At 35.1% G+C, this 20,565-nt stretch overlaps 3 protein-coding genes across 7 annotated transcripts; 2 read left to right on the plus strand and 1 right to left on the minus strand.

The window, feature by feature from the left end:
* Positions 1-1,410: 1,410 nt before the first annotated feature.
* Positions 1,411-6,632, plus strand: LOC110826129 (ubiquitin C-terminal hydrolase 22-like). The gene is made up of 3 exons (XM_022056729.2): positions 1,411-2,724; positions 3,100-3,224; positions 5,401-6,632. Exons 1-3 carry the CDS (start codon positions 1,832-1,834, stop codon positions 6,159-6,161), a joined length of 1,779 nt encoding a protein of 592 aa, XP_021912421.1. The 5' UTR covers positions 1,411-1,831; the 3' UTR covers positions 6,162-6,632.
* A 469-nt stretch (positions 6,633-7,101) lies between these two features.
* LOC110826134 (putative vacuolar membrane protein YML018C) lies at positions 7,102-10,714 on the minus strand. 3 transcript variants are annotated; one of them, XM_088206919.1, is made up of 9 exons: positions 10,416-10,711; positions 9,416-9,525; positions 9,263-9,329; positions 8,833-9,044; positions 8,540-8,610; positions 8,349-8,450; positions 8,051-8,168; positions 7,784-7,919; positions 7,102-7,298 (listed from the first exon to the last, which is right to left on the minus strand). In XM_088206919.1, the coding sequence occupies exons 2-9, from the start codon at positions 9,421-9,423 to the stop codon at positions 7,194-7,196; spliced, it is 819 nt and encodes a 272-aa protein (XP_088063045.1). In that variant the 5' UTR covers positions 9,424-9,525; positions 10,416-10,711; the 3' UTR covers positions 7,102-7,193. The 3 variants fall into 3 exon arrangements, with proteins under 3 accessions (XP_088063045.1, XP_088063044.1, XP_088063043.1); XM_088206918.1 differs by having other exon boundaries at positions 9,416-9,589; XM_088206917.1 differs by having other exon boundaries at positions 9,263-9,589; positions 10,416-10,714.
* A 2,539-nt stretch (positions 10,715-13,253) lies between these two features.
* Positions 13,254-19,184, plus strand: TOC90 (Avirulence induced gene (AIG1) family protein). 3 transcript variants are annotated; one of them, XM_088207570.1, is made up of 3 exons: positions 13,254-13,567; positions 14,203-14,334; positions 16,461-19,184. In XM_088207570.1, the coding sequence occupies exons 2-3, from the start codon at positions 14,208-14,210 to the stop codon at positions 18,713-18,715; spliced, it is 2,382 nt and encodes a 793-aa protein (XP_088063696.1). In that variant the 5' UTR covers positions 13,254-13,567; positions 14,203-14,207; the 3' UTR covers positions 18,716-19,184. The 3 variants fall into 3 exon arrangements, with proteins under 3 accessions (XP_088063696.1, XP_088063698.1, XP_088063697.1); XM_088207572.1 differs by having other exon boundaries at positions 16,562-19,184; XM_088207571.1 differs by lacking the exons at positions 13,254-13,567; positions 14,203-14,334 and adding an exon at positions 14,362-15,941.
* Positions 19,185-20,565: the final 1,381 nt, after the last annotated feature.

The following is a 20,565-nucleotide window of genomic DNA, read 5'->3' on the forward strand; positions in this document are numbered from 1 at the left end:
GTGTAGGAAGGTCATAATAATAAAAAAAAAAATTATTTTCTTATGGAATTCTATGTGGAACTCAAATAAATTTATATTTCATGTGAAGTCAGCTTTTTATTATGTTATATAAGTTTTCTACTTTTAGTTAAATAAAATACAAACTTATCAGATAAATTTTAAGATTCCTAGATTTGGTTTAGAGATAAGGTGAGGAACATTTTGGTTACCATTTATCAGCACATAGAGGATGAAAGCCAATTCTAATTCATGAGTGGCAGCTCTATGTGGCCCTTGTGTAAACCTTGTGGGTGGATATGGGGGGGACAAATCAGTCTTCCCCTGATGCTGGTAGCACAAACACCGCAACCGGCAACAGAACATCAAAACATAAAAACAAACAGACACACACAATTGAGACATGTTTATTTATACCAAACGCGAAAACCCAGTACACCAAAACTTGACAAAAGAAGAGAAGTGAAAAACCTAAAGTATATGGAGAGATCTATATTTGCCAAAGAAAAAGGTAATGTCTGTCAGTCAGTCTTTCTTTTTTTTTTTTTTTATTGTCTTGTGCTGTAAGGATATATATATATATATATGTCATGTTAAGAATGTCATGTTTTCTTATTAGAACAGCTTGATGTCTTAGTGCTTCATCTTAGTGTATTGTACTTAAACTGTGTGTGCATTGGAGGTGTTTGATGAAAACCAACAAAGTGCATGTAAAGTATTCACAGCCAGCACGATGGCATTGTCGAGCCGGTCGGCAGTCCGCCCATCTTTTTCAGGGCATCCCCACTAGCTTTCTAAAGCAATGGGCGTGTGTGTGTGTGTCTTCTTCGCACGCTTTATGAAATTATATGTTTTCTTCTCTGCTACAATCATGCTGTAGCTTTATACACACACACAAAATTAAATTAATAAATTAGCCCACTGGTTATAATTTCATTTCGAATATTTAATATTTTTTATTTATTTATTTTAAACGTTTAATTTAATTATTTTTTTAATTAAAAAATCAAAGTAATTGTGCTGTGTTTAAATATATTTTTTAATTAATAAACTAATAAAAATAGAGAAACCTCACCAAACTATTTTTTTTTTTCTGAAAGTAATTTAAGCGTTTAAAATAAAAAAAAAATATTAGAGACTAAAAATTATTAAATATTAAATTATTTTTATATTTTAATAAAATTGAAATATATATATATATATATATACATACAATTTATATTATATTTTTGTAAATATCTTCTTCTACGAGAAGTCATCTGGACCCGGGTCGGCCCTAAATGGAATCATGCTACTTACGGGCCAGCTCTGGGCCGGGCTGACGCGTACGTCATCATTCCCATCGGACGGCTGAAAAACAATCTCATTTAGTAGTTTAATTTTTTTTTTATTTTAAAAAAATTACTAATAAAGCACTGGTAAGACATTTCTCGCTAGTTGCTGCTACTTCCACTTCCACTCTGTTCTTCCCCAGAAAATTTCTCGTTCCCTTTTTTTGGATCATAAATTCATCATTCGTAAAAACGGAAATAGAAATTGTTTTATCGAACACAAATTTAAATTATTTAATTCTTTGATTTTTTTTTTCTGTAATTTAATTGGAAAGTACAGACAAGATCTGAATCTGCAACGGAACAGGTTCTCAGCCACCTTCTTCAGCAGAAGCTCACTCTCGCGCCACCGGATCTTCATCAGCCTCCATGATCCCTCACTCTCACTCCCTCAATTTCACTCATTGATCTCCGCCTCCAATACACGTCCCTTATGTTCCACAAATCTAGGGTTTCTTCTCTCCTCATCAATCTCCGCGCATTCATCCATCGCCGTCACCCTCATGTCATCCAAGATCAATCCCCAAAACCGCAACCGAATCAATGGTCAGATTTGTCCCCAGCCGTGTCTGCACCTCGTGGAGTTCCGAGCACGAAATGGGTCCAAACCGTTTCGTGCGCTCCAGGACTGTCTCCGTGTGAAGCCGCCGGGAGGGCGAGCCGCGATCCGCCGGGATCCATTCGAGGTGCCTCGGTGCAGCGCTTGTGGGGATTCAGCTCGGCCCAGGCTCTACGCGTGCGTGGTTTGCGCCGCTGTATCATGTCACGCGCCTCCGTTTCACTCGCATGCGGCAGCGCATGCCAACTCCGTGCCTCCGGGTCACGAGATTGCGGTGGATGTGGACCGCGCCGAGCTCTTCTGCTGCGCTTGCCGGGACCAGGTCTACGATCGAGACTTCGATGCAGCTGTGGTCTTGGCACAGACCTCCGCTATGCCCACACCATCTCAATGCTTTAATCCCGGGAACCTCCGGAAGCGGCGGAGAGTGGACTACCGGCCTTGGAGCCCCGACATGCGCGAGCACGCGCTGATGGGAAACTGCTCCATCCCTCTCCATGACGCCGATAGCTGCAATGACGACAACTCGCTACCGGATTTGCCATGGGGATTGCGCGGATTGAATAATCTGGGAAACACTTGTTTCATGAACTCGGTTTTGCAGGCGTTACTGCACGCACCGCCTTTGCGGAATTATTTCCTGAGCGACCGGCATAACAGGTATTACTGTCAGCAGAAGAATGGTGTTGGCGGTGGTGGCAGGAGGAATGCCGGTGGTGGTGATGGAAGTGGGAGCAAGGGTGGTAAGCTGTGTTTGGCTTGCGATATGGATGCTATGTTTTCGGCTGTATTTTCAGGAGACAGGAAGCCATATAGTCCTGCAAAGTTCCTGTACAGGTTTGTGGTGATATGTCTTTTAAGTTCTATGTGGCTTCAATGTAATAAAAGAGTTCAATTTGGGGTCTGTTAATGGAATCATTTAGGTATAGTTTTGTTTTTTTTGGGAGTTTGGAACTGGGGGGCTGGGGGTCGGAAGGAGAGCTGGTCAAAGTGAATGAAGTAAGACTAACATTTTATTATACAGTAAATTTGTGGTTTTTGGGTATGGGCCATATTACTCCGATGTCATCAGTTACGTTTTAACCTATTTCAGTTATGAATGTAAATTTTTAGTTTCACTTCTGGCGTTAAATTTTAGGTTTTTTTTTTTTTTTCACCCTGTTGCTAATTAAGATCTTCTATTTGAATTTTGAGTAATACAATTCTTTGCAGTTGGTGGCAACATGCTGCTAACCTGGCAAGTTATGAACAGCAGGATGCACATGAATTCTTTATTTCCATGCTTGATGGGATACATGAAAATGTTGAGAAGGATGGACGAAAGCCTCTGAATCAAGGTACATTACTTTTTCCTCCATTGGTATATGTACCTCTATTTCTTTGGTTGTGCTGTCTGGCCACAGAAATGAGAAAACCATAAAACAAATAAGAGATGAATTATTAGCGTGAGTGTAACGTGCACTTGCATAAAATTTGGAATACCGAATACTCTTGGCCACGTTATGATCATTCATCAAATTCCCCTAGTTTTGCTTATTTATAAAGTGGAATATTGGTTTTTGCTGTGAAAATTTATTAGAGGATCTCCAACTTGTTATCTGTTTGTCGTGCATTTTTTTAGAGAGAGATTTGATTGTGTGTGCAATTGATGGTGATTTTTTCTCTTGACTTTGGTGAAATTTCAGTTTAGATTTATTCAGGTTCCTCATTTTATATTTTGTTTATTTAATAATCTATAATCTCTTGAAGCTGAAGGTTAGCATACCGTCTAGGTGTTTTTTTTTTTTTTTTTGAGATAAAGCACTCTCTCTAGGTTATATTAGATATAGTTATAAGCTGTCCTTTGGATTGGCTTATTTCTTTAGCTTATAAGTAGGGTAAAGCTTGTAAGATTATGAAACTTATAAGCTATTGAAAAATAAGTGCAGAATGTGTTTGGTTAATGTATTCTTATTTAGCTTAAAAGCTCCACTTTAGCAGTGAGTGTTTGGTAAAATAAGGTTTTTAAGTGGAAAATTTGATGTTGACTAAAAGTGGCACACAGATAATAGTTTTGTAATTTTTAATAAGGGTATTTTGGTAAAAATAACACAAAAAAACAAAATAGGTTTTTTACATGGGTTATGTAAAAAATGTCAAAATCTTTTTACCTTTCTTATTTTAACTTATAAGCTAAATGGAGCAAAACAAAAGACTTATTTTGGAGCTAGTTTGACCCAAAAATAAGGCAAATAAAATACCCCATATCTCTTGTAAATCATTTGCAGTAACTGATTTTGCAAGTTCTCAAATTACTCTGCATCAGTCTGCTTAGGGCATGGTTGCTATTGTCGTCACGATAATTACTAATTAGTGACAGCAGTAGAATGACCAAGAATTTGAAATCTGTGAAGTGCTTAAGAAAGCACTAATTACTTAAATAGAAGTTTCATGGTGAGAGTGAATGAACATCTACCTACTTATCGCCATGCCAGGGCCACTTGATAATTCTAGGTATCTCTTACTGTCAATGAGTCCCTTTTTTACCTTTCTAGTGCTGCTTTTTATCACAATAATCCAAAATACTTTTAAAATTAAGAAGTAACCATATCATTTAACTGCAGGTTGTTGGTTAGGTCATTTGTCTGTTGCCCTAGGACTTGAGAAGTGCTCTCAGATTTAGGGCTAATACTCAACCTCAACCTGCAGGATTGATGATGTCATCTGCTTCACTATTGTAAGTTAACTTTTCCTAAGCCTATTTTGTTTCATCGTAGGAGATTCTTGTCACTCATAATTTCCATCTAATTCTACCTTTTCACTATCTAGGGCTCCATCTCATTACCAAGTTGATCAGGGACTGAACGGGGGACAGTTGCGTTAGGTTTATGCCAACATAAAATTTCTTCACAGTCTTGTAGGAACTTAGATTATTATTTTGTTCCTCTACCCAACATCCTTTTGAAACTGACAACATTCCTGGTTAGTGGTATAATCTAGCTTAGTATCTTCTCTCTTTTTTCGCAAGTGAACTGTAAATTTCTTTTGATTTGTCAGTGGGCCATTGTGCTAGGTAAGCAACAACAATATGAAAGGTGAACAAGCCCTTGAGATGTATTCAATTCAAATATTTGGTGTCTTGGGTGCTATTTAACAGGCAAAGGAATTAAAATATAAAACAAAATGTTAAGATGTCATGCCTTGTTAGTTAAGGAGCTTTCCGATTGAAGTTCATGGCCACGTAGATGCAGATTGCTTTATGTTACCTTGATGACATGTATGGTGGTCATTGAGATTTAATACTTTATGTTACATTTTTTTTCCTTTGGCAGTATTAAAAAAATATTCAGCGTTTGAGAAGGCAGTTGGATATCAAATACTGATATCCTGCCTTTTGTTTTTTTCATACAAGTATTTTTTGCTTCCCTTTTCCATTTTCCAGGGAATATCGTGAATCAAGTTATCCTCGGGAACATGCATTTACATTGCTTATTGTCTTCTCGGAATAATATTTAATAATCTGCATTGGTGCAGGAAATGGAGATTGCTGTATTGCTCATAGAGTATTTTCTGGTATCTTGCGGTCTGATGTCATGTGCATGGCTTGTGGCTACACATCAACAACATATGATCCCTGCGTTGACATCTCCTTGGATTTGGAGCCAAGTCAAGGAGGTTCAGCAAAAAAATCATCTGCAAAGTCCCACAACGCATGCAACGGGGAGGTAGATTGCATAAGCCAAAACTGTGGAATATCAACATTGATGGGTTGCTTAGACAGATTTACAAGACCAGAGAGATTGGGCTCAGACCAGAAATTTTTCTGCCAACAGTGTCAAGTGAGGCAGGAATCTCTTAAACAGATGTCGATTAGAAAGCTTCCTCTGGTTACTTGCTTCCACATCAAAAGATTTGAACATTCTTCTATTCGGAAAATGTCAAGGAAGGTTGACCGTTACCTGCAGTTCCCATTTTCATTGGACATGGCTCCATATCTCTCTTCTTCAATCTTGAGAAGTCGATTTGGTAATAGGATTTTGTCTTTTGATGGGGATGAGCCTGATGCATTCAACGAGAAGTCATCAGAGTTTGAGTTATTTGCTGTTGTCACTCACACTGGAAAACTAGATGCCGGCCATTACGTGACATACTTGCGATTAAGGAATGAATGGTACAAATGTGACGATGCCTGGATCACTCAAGTCAATGAGAATATTGTCAGAGCTGCACAAGGGTACATGATGTTTTATGTGCAGAAGATGTTTTACTATAAAGCAAGCGAGAAACAGAGCTGAAAAGAAACAAACAGTTTTTAGTTAATCCAATCACTCAAACAAAAATCAACCTCAGAATTGGGATTTTGGGTGTAATGCTGATTGTGAAAAGAGCATGGCCAGTTTTGTTAAAAAGTAAAAAAAAAAACAATTTTCTCTTCAGAGAAAGACAATAACAGCAGGTAGCTATCCTCTCTCAACAATCAGGAGATCATATATTAATGCTAAATTGGAGTTGTATAGTGAGCCTGAATTTTTGAGGCGCTCCAGCATTCAGGAAGATTAATTTATAAAGGTATGGATTCCTTTAAAGTGACATCTGATTAGATTTTCTTCTTATTAGAATGATCATTTTCAAGTATTAGCGGGTTGATTCTTTTTTTCTTTTCCACGAATCCTTCTGGAACTGGAAATGCTTGGAGATGTACTTTACCAGTGTACTAATCCCTTTCTTAACATGGCTAAAATCCAAGATTAGATATTGCTGAGTTCTCTTAATTGTCTGAAGTTTGATTTCTGAATTTGTGATTACCACAAAATGCAAATGGTCCCTGTTGGTTCCTAAACGATAAATTAGCTTGGAAACAATTTGATCTGGTCCGAGGTTGGATCAAACTGGACTCTAAGACCATATAAGTGGTCTTTAAGCTTCCTTTTTGTGGTCCGAATTCTTTTCATTTAATAAAAAAAATGATGGTTAAAATAGCACAATGTGTTATGTTTATATTTATAACATATAAAGTTTTAGTGTGTAAAAGAGTAATACAAATCTTGATGTTAGTGTGTTGGAAATGAGTAGTATCAGTGGTTAGTCTACAATTTTACTGTTTATATATTTGATGAATAATTAAATAAACTTTACTTATATATTTAATGTGATAATATCGGATTTGTACTTTTGTTTGTTAAGGATGAAACTATAAACACATTTTAATTGGAACGGATATGTAATTGACTCGAAATTAATATTTTTTGGAGAAAAAGCCTTAAAATTAAATACTATTTTCATTTACATGTTGTAAAATTACATCTGTAAAAGTGGCTAGTTGTGTATCAGGTTAGAGCAATAGGCAGAGCAAAAGAATTGTTGAAGATTTCCCATCTCAACCTTTGTGAAATCCAATCCGAAAGGTTAGCTATTACGAACCCCAGGAATACCTGCAAAACAAGATGTGACTCGTGAGCTTTTGTGCTAGACAAGTTCCATATGCCTTCTGCAGATTTAGATTGAAAGCAGGTTAATCATCCACAACAAGATGCCAAATACACCAAAGCTAATCATCTGTCTTCTTTTGAACCAATTGGGCACTATTTATACTTGAGAGGCCACCATACTAATGATAACTATGGATACTAGTACTTTTTGTAGCTTAAAAAGTCTTTTTTTAGTTTTTCCTAGTGACTGTGTGTCGAATTCCCTGCTCACACAAAGATAGAGAGCGTATAGGGAAGGAAAATTGTTGCCTACAGTTGTGTAGCTTATAAGCTCGAGTTAAGTAACACTGGGTATCACTCTTATTTTCACTACTTTCTTAGTAAAGACGGAAGGGCAATTATATACAACTTAGGCACTAATTTCGCTATTAAACTTGCTAGAACTGATAAAAATAGTGGAGTATTACTTATATTAGAGTGGTAATTACCTGTGCTGAGCCAATGATATAAATGAGTGAACAGCCCTGCTTATGTATCAGTATGTCCTCTAGCATGGCAAGAGGTATGGTCAGCGAATAACCAAGTGCAGCAACCAGTGGGGAGGTCCAAACAACAACCAGTGCCCTGCAAGCATTTCTCATGTTGACCTCTGGCTTAGCATACATACACATATACATACCCACAGACACGTGTGTCTGTATCTATTCGGATGCTTAAAACAGAACTTAAGTCAAGTTTATGTATGAAATTCGTACCATAAATAATCAGAGAATACATTTCCAACAATACCATCGAGGAGGATTATCCCACCAATTCTAGCTGAGTGAGGAAACTCGAACTTTGGTTCCATACCTGCAGCACTTAGTGGCCACACTAAAAGAGAATGCGAAAGCACTCAGTCAGATTAGTTTAGATGACAACATTCACCGAGGACTAGTCAAAAGGATGATGCACTTCGGACTCTTCAATCTTAATGACTATCTTCTGAGATTTGATTCTCTTTTAGGTCAAATCCCTGAAGTTCAGAAAAACTAGCAAGCAATTCAATCTTACCTACCCACCAGAGGCCAAGAAATGTGAATAATCCAATATATCCATATAATTTCTGTATGTCTACCCTTTCTCCTTGTTCTCCTGAAAACTTCTGAAGTAGCACTGCAGTAGAATTCATTTGTAGAAAAGTAAAATGTAAATGATCTTAGCATCAGAAAACAAAGGAACAGAGGAAATTTTATTTGTCTAACCGGAAAATAACCCGTAGGTCATGGCTGAGAGAAAAGCAAAAAGATCTCCTAGAAGAGAATGCTTTGTGTTTCTGCCAGAAGAAAACATTCATCACTTGCTGCACAAAGACATGCTCGTCCGGATTGTAGCAAATCAAACCAACTTACTACGGACTTATCATTCAAACACCATTTATTGTCTCGTCTAGATTTCAGTTTATTGATGATTATTATGTATTGTTATTCAGATCATGTTTCAGTAATCTCTGTCTCATTTCGTAGAACTTTATCGGAATAGGGACAACCAAACTTACTTGTATTGCGCTGTTTGATCTTCAAACCATGTGCTTCCAAATGTCGTCATAGAAGCACCAACCAGGCTGATGACAACAGAAATCACTTTTATCGAATTGATAGAATCTTGCCCCAAAGCTGCACCAATCAACAGGGTAAAGAGTCCTGATGTTGAACCTAGTAATGTTGTGTTCGCAACACTTGTCCGCGCAAGTGCAGCGTTCGTCAAATACTGCAGAAAATAAATAACATCAGCGATTCGAGTTTACCCGGGGAAGACTTCAATGTGTGTAGTCCCACATAGGAATTTAATCAGACAGCATCCAATAAGAGAAAAATGGAATCTGGGTGGGGAAGTATATGCATAAACTTTCAAATATTAACAGCATTAACATGGATTTCAACCAGCTCCAAAGATTAATAAGAAGCATTCCATGATTCATTTCTCACCTCTGTCAGAAACCAGACAGGAGCAATGCAGAATCCAAAAACTAGAGTTTCCATTCTGGTAAGTTTCCTATTTTTGTCCAATTTGTCAACAACGTTAGCATTATCAGCCATTAATGGTGTCCGAAGGTCATGATTTTCCAAGGTGACACTCACATTCTCATGTTTTAGTTGAGAATCAGATTCTGCAGAGGGTTTCTGCTTACGACGTCGATGGCTCAGAAATCTCAGAAGCCAATCCTTGGCGAATGCTATTGGAAGATGAACTATCAAAAGAGAAGTTCCAAGATAAGCCACTGCAAATGGATGTCTGTAGCTTGTGAAAATTCCCTATTTTCATGCAAAAGCAAATAAGCCATGTAAAGATCTCCAGAAACCCTAATAAATTGAACAAGGAAGCAAGATGTTGAACCGGTGAATCTTCTGAAAAATACATATAGGAGATTGACTTATTGGGTGAAAAACCTGATGCCCATGAAGGAAGTTCCCAGAAGCAAATTCCAGGACACCCTCCCAATTTCCCATTTAGCAATCAAAGCAATTTGAAAAAGAAAAGAGTTAAAAATCAATTAACCCAAAATTGAACACACACACACACACACACACACATATATATATATAGAAGTTACTTACATGTGAATTAACAGTTCAAGCTTTTTTTTTTTTTTTTTTGAATTGTTGAATTCTTACCATGTCTCTAAAAAATTTGTCAATTTTGGAAATATGAAGTAAAAATAGAATCACATTAACAATGACAAGTCAACTTATCATTTTTACACAGATTATATATGTATATATACACACATGGATATTGATAAACCCATCAGCAACCATTTCCATATCCCACTGGTACAACCTATCAACTCAAAGTACACAGAAATCAACATGAAGTTTATACTTTTTTCAATGCATATTAGTTTATGATTATAATTTTGGACAGTGTTTGTAAAATCATTTCTACTTTTACCCTCCATCCAAGTTTTTTTCAGAAAGCTCCATCTAATTTAGTTGAATGAATTTGATCTTAAAATTTGAAATCAAAATTTACATATTTACAAAATAGTGTAATTTATGAGGAATATGAACCATAAAATTGCAGTAAAAATAAAAATTTTTTAAACAAATAGTTGAGATTTGAGAGGGTAAGAAAACAGACCTGTGTAATCTCTGAAGAGGTGACCCAGATGAAAAGAACAATGACCATGAGAACCAACCCTGCTCTGTATTTCCAAGCCATTGTCAACCAAAGCACAGCAATTTCTTCTTTCCTTTTCTGGACTCTGTCTCTGAATTCTGTGTGTGTGTGTGTGTGTGTGTACATATACATGTACATATATATATATATACTTGTATAGGTATATATTATGTTCAACAGGAGCATTACATATATATTTTTTTAATAAGAAACACTGTTTATAATTGATATATAGTAGAAATGGATAGATAGGAAAGTGGGTAATTTTCAATTTCCTCTCTGGGTTTGACTGAGACACCAATTTCTTCAACTGGGTTAAAATATAATTTTTTATTAAATAATTAATTTAATAAAATTAATATAATTATAATAAAGTTTTCTTATTATTACTATGATTATACATGCGCGTGCTTTGTATAGTAGAAATATAATTATCATAACTTGTTTATTCAATTCCAAAATAATATATGTATATAATTATAATAATTTCTATTGCGGAAAATTGGTAATTTCATGTAATAATAATTTTTTTTTTTTACATAATAAATGTTTATCACGTTGATTTAAGAAATTTTTTAATAATTTTTTTTTAATTTATAATATCTTTTCATAATGTCAAAATCTTTTAGCCATAACTATAATTATTAATTTTTTAAAAAATATTTAGTGTTAAAATTTACCTAAAATGATAATAATTTACGAATGTGCCAAAATATTACAATTTAGTTGCATATTTTAACGAAAATTAAACGACAATTCGATAAAACTCTATTTAAATTAAAATTGCCTCGAAATTTTATTAATTGCTACCTTTAGATTTTTTTTTTTATAGAAATTATGTTAAATTTAATATGATAATTCAATTACTTAATTTTTATAATATAAAAAAATTAATTTTTAATAATTATGAATTATATACTAATATAGTATGTGGTAGTTATTTATTTACTTTATGTAATGATATTTTAAAGTTGTTCTCTCAATAATGTTTTCAAAAAATAAATATTGATGAAAAGTTGGAACATTGAACAGCAAATGAGCACTTGAGCAGAAGTCATTAATGAAAATGAACATTCATATTACTTTCCTAATTTGACAAATCTCTTAAAGAGAGAGAGAGAGAGAAAGCATTACTTATACAAAAATGGATTTATATATCTTTAATTTTCTAAAGTGAACACGAACGCTGATGGTTGGTTAGTTAAGTTCATGCAACGTCACATTTGTTTAGACAGTGAAGTTCTTTGAGAGTATGAGTTAATTGGATGTAGTTTAATGAGTACGTTACACACGAAATAATTCAGATGGTCAGGTCAAGAATTGCATTCTTTAAAAAATAACATATTAATATTTCAATTATGGTTTAGAAGTTGTCTAATATCATCGATGAGAATTGTGTTAAGGGAGTCATGTTGTCTTTACTGATGAAGTGAGACAACTTCAATAATGAATTTTCTTATGATAATTTTCCGCACGAGCTTTGAAAGCTCTCCAAAACCAAGCACCAAACAATTGAGTTTCATGGTTCGAAAGACTGGGATTTTAGCCATTATTACACTATTGATACCAAATGTATACTTGAAAGTACTTATTTAATCTTCATAATGAGAGTTTTTACGATTGATTGATTAGAATTCTCTTGAAGTGGCTTAATTGCATTGAATTTGCACAAATTTTAACGTAGACTTTTTTAATCGATCTATAGGAGTCTTGAAATACTCATCCACTAAACATGTCTTGAAAAGAAATATAATATACTGTTTGGTCAAATGTCAAATATGTATCATATCGCATAACATTAAATCAAATAAATAGTTATATATAAAATATTTATTGTATATTTATAAGATAACAATATTTTTTTATAAATTCATTTTTATGATGTCGTATTCTATTAATCAATTTGGAAGAGAATAATAATAGTTCAAAAAACTTAACGAAGTTTATTAGTTATATATTTATTTCGTAGTTATTTTTTTATATTCTTATAAATTTATTTTTTTCGAATTTACTTTATATGAAAATAACTTTTATATGTATTTTCAGCTAATTTAAATATATTTATAGACATAATTATCTTGAATTAAGTAGAAAAACTTATTATATTGAGTCAAACAAATTTGCAAAATGTCCAAATTAAATAAAGATCAAGCCCAACAAGCCCACACCCAAAATTATATTATAAGGTAAAATCAAGTTCATGATCATATATATATACACACACACATACATACATATATATATATATAACTAATTAAGTTAATAAAATTTTATAGTATGAAATCCAAGTTAAGTTAGGTGTTAATATTTTATTAACATTTTATTAAAATAAAAAAATCAAAAGTCAAACTTGGGTTATATTTATAATTTAAGCAATTATTTTTATATAATTTATTTATAAATATATAAAAGTATGGAAATTATATCATAATTAATTAATATATTCAAAAAAAAAATTTAAAGAAATTCAAAAAAAGTTATTTAATAAATAAAAAACTTTTCGACAAATTCAAAATGTGTCATAAAAAAAAGTCATAATTATGTTTTGTCTCTCCTAAAATGATGAAACGCAGCGTTGGACCGGCAATCGTTCAGCACGTGACAACTGCGGGACCCACTCACCTGGGGGGAATTATCCGCTACATCCATGTCTACTTTTATTATCACGTGTCGGCAGACAAGTGGTTGATTGAAGTTTTCTTTTTTACTGATCGGTTTTGTCGGGGAAGACTACTGTGGTTCTTGATGCACCTGATTTTTTTCTATTATCTTTTAAAGGAAAATAAAACCGTCTTTATCTGTCTTATCTGATCCTCTTTCTGTTTCCTCTCTTCTCCTCCTCTCCGCCTCATTTTTACCGCAAGTGTCCGATAAACCTAGAGCAATCCCCGCCATCCGACGTCGTAATCGGGACTCGAATCCTTATTCGAATTCTTGCCGTGTTGTTCTCAAATTGATTTCTATGGTTTTGTTTTATCATTTATGAAAGAGTGAGTATATTTATAATGGCACTGCTTGATTGCTGCCACGGGAAATGAATTTCGCGCTGCGAACTTGGGAGCTGTCGTAACTTTGAGTTAGATTCGAGCTCGATTGCAGGTTGTTTGGTTCAGGTAAATGTTTATAAGCTCCTTTTTTTAAAAAAATTTATTTTCCCCTAAATTTCGGTTTCTTTGGTTCTTTTAGTCACATTTTGGTCAGTCACGGTTCTAGTTTGAAGTTGTTGGGTACTCCTTTTTTTTTCTATTTAATGTTGAAGTTGTTTTTGTTAGATTTGTATTAACTGGGATGGGAAATTTATTCCGGTTCCGATGTTTAATCAACATTTCAATTTATCAATTTTTTTTTATAGAAAATTACGGTGCTTGTTCAGTTTTCGGTTCAATTATTAGTCAATTCCTCGTCGTAATTTTCATGCGAATGTTATAGTTAAAGACTGTTATGTTTCATCAGCACGCTCACTTTGAATTTCTTGTTGATGGAAATTTAACCACACTCTAAAAGTTAGCACTTGAATTCTCACTTTTAACGAATTGAAAGGGAGGTGGTGGTAACTCAATCGTTGCTGATGTTCTAATTGTAGGTATTAAGACTAATATGAGAATTAGGAATTAGGTATAGGGAATTGAATAAAAATTGAACTAAAGGCAAATATGGGTTTTAATTGAATTACAAAATACGGACAAAGAGAATTGGAAGTTAAAACAGTGTTGTTTTGATTTCCTGTAATTCATATGAATATTTGCAGGAAAAATGAAGGGTGTCAGAGATTGGGTTTTTTCTCAAATGGTGTCCAAGTCCGTGGCGTCATCTCGACCATTATCAGGGAGTGGCAGCTACTTCCATGAGGGACCTCCAGATGTGGAGTCCGACAGCCAAAGTATTGCCACATTTCTTCTCCTTTATACTTAATAATAGATACTTTTTAGCCTGAATTGCTATAAGTTCGTGCCTATGTGTGTGTGTGTATTGCTAGTTATGAAAGGTTGTATAAAGAAATAAAATTTTCTTTAAATACCAGCTTAAGTTTCCCTATTTTTCAAGTCCATGCTTGAAATTTATCACGGACAGACAAGTTGCTTCTCAGACTGTTTGGTTTACAAATTAGTTTGAAGCAAATAGGGCTTCTATCATGAAAAAGAAACAAAATGAGAGTTTTTTTTAATATGTCTGGAACTGAATGGCTCTTAGTAACGAGGTTGGGGACAAGAAAATCTTTATATCATTATGTCATTTGCAAAAGTTCCGTTTTACACTTATTATTTTTTCCCAATTATTGTTCTTTATTTATTTATGAAAGAATGATGTAATTACCAGAAAATAAATTATTTGACTGGGACGGGTCTGAATCTTGTGATATTATTCACAATTAGAACTTTTCATGAACTACGTATGTGACCAGAAAAGAAAAATGTTATGGCTGAGAGAGATGGGACTGAATTTTTTGATATTATTCACAATCAAAACTTTTTACAAACTAAAAATTTGATCTGTTACACATTAATTCTTGAAATGCACCCTTTCTTTTAGAAATTCTAGAAATGTGCTCTTAACCTGTCATTTTAGCCTTGGAGCTCCCCATGAGGTCCAAGTGAAATGAATGACTAAGAGTAAATTTATTTTGCGTTATTTTCTTATACTGCAAACAAATTTATTTTTAATCCATAACGGCTTCAACAAATAAGAAAGCATTAAATAGTGGCAGGTTACTTGATCACCTGTCCATTTTTGCTCTTTTTACCGTTGTTGTGTTGATTTGACAAGTCACACAGAAGTCACTTGAGTTTCTTCTGCATGCTTCCTTTTTTTATATGCATTAGATTACGGCCTTTTTGGTTCATTTCTAATTTAATTCATAGCCTTGTGTTGTATAATTGCAATGTTGAATTCCTTGAGGACAGGGGAAACTAGGACACAAAAATTATGTTGTAGTTATACGTATCTACACTAATATGAAAATTAGAACTACGATTTGAAAAGTTTCTGGATTTACAAAGTGTTGTCACATTTCTGGATTTACAAAAAATTTCTATGATTAGGGTATTGAATGATTTTCACATAGATGTCCCTGAAGGTATTTTGATAGTTGAAGTCATGCTGATAATAGCATTCAGCGAGATGCCTTTGGTCCTATCTTCTTATAGTATTGTGTGGTTGAGGTGCTTCATTTCTTATTTCTCTTGGGCCTTTTAATGGGGCTTGAGTTGGCAGTAGCTCTGACTTTGTTATGTATTTTTGTGCTGGTTCTGGGTGATAATACTAAGTAATTGAGAGCAGTTGCCCTTTTCTCTGTCTGACTTTCATGGTTCATATTAAGTGGCAAAGCAGTAGAATAAAGGGTCTTACGGTCAGGGTATGGCAATGTTTTCTCTGGTTACGACACTGGAGCAGAAGGTGCAAGGACAATACGGGTGGTGTAAGAAGGCCACCACCATAGACCAATAAAACAGGATATCAATTGCCAAAACTGAAGCCAACATTTTTTAGGTGTGAAATGTGTGAAGTGAACGAAATTCTGCTTAAGTTTACCTTCTTGTATCTTTCAGAAAAAGATTTACCTTGTTGTAAGTATAAGAATTTATCCTGTTTATATAGCTTAATCTATTGTAGGGTGGCAGTAGAGTGCTTTAATGAGCTTAAATAGCAGAACAGTTTCTTTTTCTACTTGGCTTGATGTACTTCTGGAAATTCTAAGAATTTTTGAATGACTTTTCTTACTGAAAAGCCCAATGTTCTGATCAACATTGTCTTCAGTAGGGTTTATCTTTTATCAAGCACTACTGAAAATTGGTGGGCCAATTTCTAAGTGTAAAACATTATTCTTATTCTATTATCTTAGAGTTTGTTATATTAATACATTTGAGGTTCATGCCAATTATATGCCCTAGTTGCCTGATTGGTCAAAATGCTGGTCCTAACTTCTAAATAGCTGTCTAGTTTGGTTTTGTCTGATATTGATATATTTCACTGGGCAACAAGTTTTTTCATTGTCTTGTATTTTATTAGGTCCAACTCAGACTGCAAGTATGATTGCATCATCAATGCCTCGTAATACTTTATATTCTTCCAGTAGCAATCGGGAAAATCAAACTCATCCCCCTCTGCAGGAAGTTCCACCTGAACAATCTTCACGTGATGGTGTTGTTGAAAGGAAAATGGACCCATTAGCAAAAATTGAAGATCTCCAAGTAAAGTTCCTACGTCTTGTGCAGCGGTTAGGGCAATCAGAAGGCAATCTTCTAGTGGCAAAGGTTTTATATCGAATACACCTAGCAACTTTGATACGAGCAGGGGAATCAGATTTGAAAAGCGTAAGCATTAGAAGTGATAGAGCCAGAGCAATAGCAAGAGAAAAAGAGGCTACAGGAGTACCTGATTTGAATTTCCCATTTAGAATACTTGTTTTGGGGAAGACAGGTGTTGGCAAGAGTGCAACAATAAACTCTATTTTTGATCAAATAAAGACAGAGACAGATGCATTTCAGCCTGCCACCGATTGCATCCAAGAAGTTGTGGGTACTGTTAGTGGGATTAGGATAACCTTCATTGACACCCCTGGTTTCTTACCTCCATGCACAAGTAATATGAAAAGGAATCGAAAAATTATGCTCTCTGTGAAGAAATTCATTAGAAGATCTCCACCTGACCTTGTTCTATACTTTGAGCGGCTTGACCTTGTCAGCATGGGTTATAGTGACTTGCACCTCCTCAAGCTTATGACCGAAGTCTTTGGTACTGCAATTTGGTTTAACACTATTCTTGTCATGACACATTCATCCTCTACTCCTCCTGAAGGACTAAATGGATATCCAGTCAGCTATGAATCATATGTGACCAAGTGCAAAGATTTGGTGCAACTCTGCATACACCAGGCAGTATCTGATACCAAACTTGAAAACCCACTGGTGTTAGTGGAGAACCATCCTCAATGCAAAAAGAACTTACTGGGGGAAAAGATTCTTCCAAATGGACTGGCCTGGAAATCCGAATTCTTATTGTTCTGCACTTGTACCAAAGTCCTTGGGGATGCTAATACCCTCTTGAAATTTCAAGATAGCATTGAATTGGGGCCAGTAGGTAGTGCCCGCCTACCTTCTCTGCCTCATCTTCTCTCATCTCTCTTGCGTCATCGTTCATTGTCAAGTACAGTTGACGCAGAGAATGAGATTGATGAGATTCTACTTCCGGACATGGACAAAGAAGATGAGTATGATCAATTACCTTCGATACGAATCCTGACAAAATCTCAGTTTAACAGATTGACAAAATCACAGAAAAAAGCCTATCTTGATGAGCTGGATTATCGGGAGATTCTTTACTTGACGAAACAATTGAAGGAAGAATGCCGGATCCGACAAAGGATCAAGCTTTCCAAGGAGGAAAACTTTACAGATGACAACTCTGATGACCGGGCATCTCCTGAAGCTGTTCCTTTACCTGATATGGCAATCCCGCCTAGTTTTGACTCAGGTTGCCCTGTCCACAGATATCGATGCCTTGTTACAAGTGACCAGTGGCTTGTGAGACCTGTCCTTGATTCCCAAGGATGGGATCATGATGTGGGCTTTGATGGAGTAAATTTGGAGACAACCGTGGAAGTAAAAAGGAATACATTTGCTTCAATTACTGGACAGATGAGCAAAGACAAGCAGAGTTTCAATATTCAATCTGAGTGCGCTGCAGCTTACAAAGACCCAAGAGGGCCTATATATTCTGTAGGCCTCAATGTTCAATCTGCTGAGTCAGATTTGATCTATACAGTTCACAGCAATACAAAGTGGAAGAACCTCAAGTACAACATTACTGACTGTGGGGTTTCTTTGACATCTTTTAGGGACAAGTACTATGTTGGTACCAAGCTTGAAGATACAGTATTGGCTGGGAAGAGACTGAAGTTTATGATGAATGTTGGTCAAATGGTAGGTCATGGACAAGCTGCATATGGTGGGAGTTTTGAGGCTACTTTGAGAGGGAAAGACTATCCTGTGAGAAATGACTATGTCAGTCTTACAACAACAGCACTTTCCTTAGATAAAGAGATGGTATTGGGTGGAGGTTTTCAGTCAGAGTTTTGTCCCTTCCGGGGTACTAGGCTCTCTGTCAATGCCAATCTAAACAGTCGGAAAATGGGGCAGATTTGTGTAAAGGTAAGTAGCTCTGAGCACTTGGAAATCGCATTTTTTGCAGCCATTTCACTTTTGAAAGCACTGTTTCGTAGAAAGGGAATTGAAGACAGAAGCATAGAAGCATTAGAGCAATGATAAACTCGAACTTTCTGTTTTCGCAAGATTCCATTTGATATTCCTTTCAGAGAGAAAGGTGTTATGTCGGAGCAAAATCTATTTGGAACTAAGCCTCAGGCCCGGTACCGCAGCTGCGAGAAACGCAGAAGCCATTTTTTTTCCAGTTCCCTGGATTTTCTCTCAAAGTTTTGGATGCCCATTTTGGACGTGCTGAGCGAAGAAATTTAGGCCAGGGTGACCTTTAGGTCGTGTCACTTGGTGCCCAGTTGAGGTAGCACCTTTCATACACAGGTTTTTTTTTTTTTTAATCGAACTGCAGTAGAAAGAGTTGTACAGGAAAGTAAGTGATTATATTTGTGATTCATTTACAGTCTAATTAGAAGTTTGAGGAATCATAATCCCTTTTCCCTTTTGGTCCTTGCATCTTACATCGCATGTTCAGATAGTTTTGGTTAATTTCAATAAATACTGACACCTTATATCTTGACATGTTTGCTCTCGTTGCTACTACTGCTGCGTCTCTTGGACTATCTCTTAGACTTATCTTTTGGAATAAGATTTCAGAAATATTATAGAATTATTAGTTCAGGAGATGATGCAAATTGTATTAAGATAATAAAAACTTCAATTTCATATGAAACTACTTACATGTGATTATTGGTTTCACTTTTTCCTGAACTTGCTTAGAATTACAGAAATGGAATTGACTCGTAACTGGAAAGTTGTATTAACGAGCAGTTAATTACAGCAAGAAAAACCTCCATCTTCTGCAGGAATCTGAAGCCATTGTAGCTTGTGATAGAAGCAGTCGGCATCTTTTTTCCCCCCTTCAATTTGGCAACAATTGAATAATTGACTGGTACAATTTATAGAACTTTACCTTTCCAGCTAATGCACTTAATGTTGCCTTGCTTGCTTGAATTTCTATTCATGTCAAAAATCTGTGGGTGGTGGAACCCTCTTAAATTGTCAGTACTGATATAATTTCGTCAAATGACAAAGATATATAATGTGGTCTGAATTATTTAACTAATAATTAAAGAACTTTTAACCCAATAATTATCTTAAATTAGTTAGATATTTAAGTTTCAGTAAAAGAAATTAAGAGTTGGGTTTGAAATTTTATAAAAAAAAAATGTAGTGATAATGAGAATAAATCATAAGTTGGCACATACATGTAAAGACATATATACATACATACACCTTGAATTATCTCACTATCCCAAGAATCTTTAGAATTTGTCAGTACCCAGATAAAATTAATTGGCCTAAACCCTGAGCACAAGAAGAAAAGGTTTCTGATAAACCCTAAACATTGTGGTCCTACTCCCTCTCCCATTTCCTCCTGCAATTTCTCTTATTAGGATAAAAAATAAAGTGAGCAGGACCCTCATCTCAGATTTCCAGAGTGAAACAATTGGGAAAATGCAACCATTTTACATATGATGTATATATATATATATATATATATATATATATATTTATATACACACACATATATTTAATAAATTTTAGCAGCATGTGGTTTAATTACCCCCCTCTCTTTTTTTTATTTATGTAAGTATAATAAGATGTTCTAATAAAAACATACAAAAATACAAATAACCAAATTCAAAATTATAATATCTGAGATAAAAAGGTGACAACAACAATATTCAGCCAAATACTTTTTTTGTTCTCTCTCAAACAGACAGGGGGGGGTATTATAAAATTAAGAGAAGAAAATTTCTGGTCGGCGAAAGAGCATGTTCCAAAAGCCAAGGGGAAGATTTCTCAGAAGATCCTAATTCTTACCCGCCAATTGCCAAATCCCAGATGGTCTCCCTCCCTAAAGCTTCCTTCCAAAACCATGCTCCACGAACCCCTCA

This window comes from Carica papaya, chromosome 7 (genome assembly GCF_054855325.1).
Source record: "Carica papaya isolate Zhongbai chromosome 7, ASM5485532v1, whole genome shotgun sequence".
Taxonomy (NCBI): Eukaryota; Viridiplantae; Streptophyta; class Magnoliopsida; order Brassicales; family Caricaceae; genus Carica; species Carica papaya.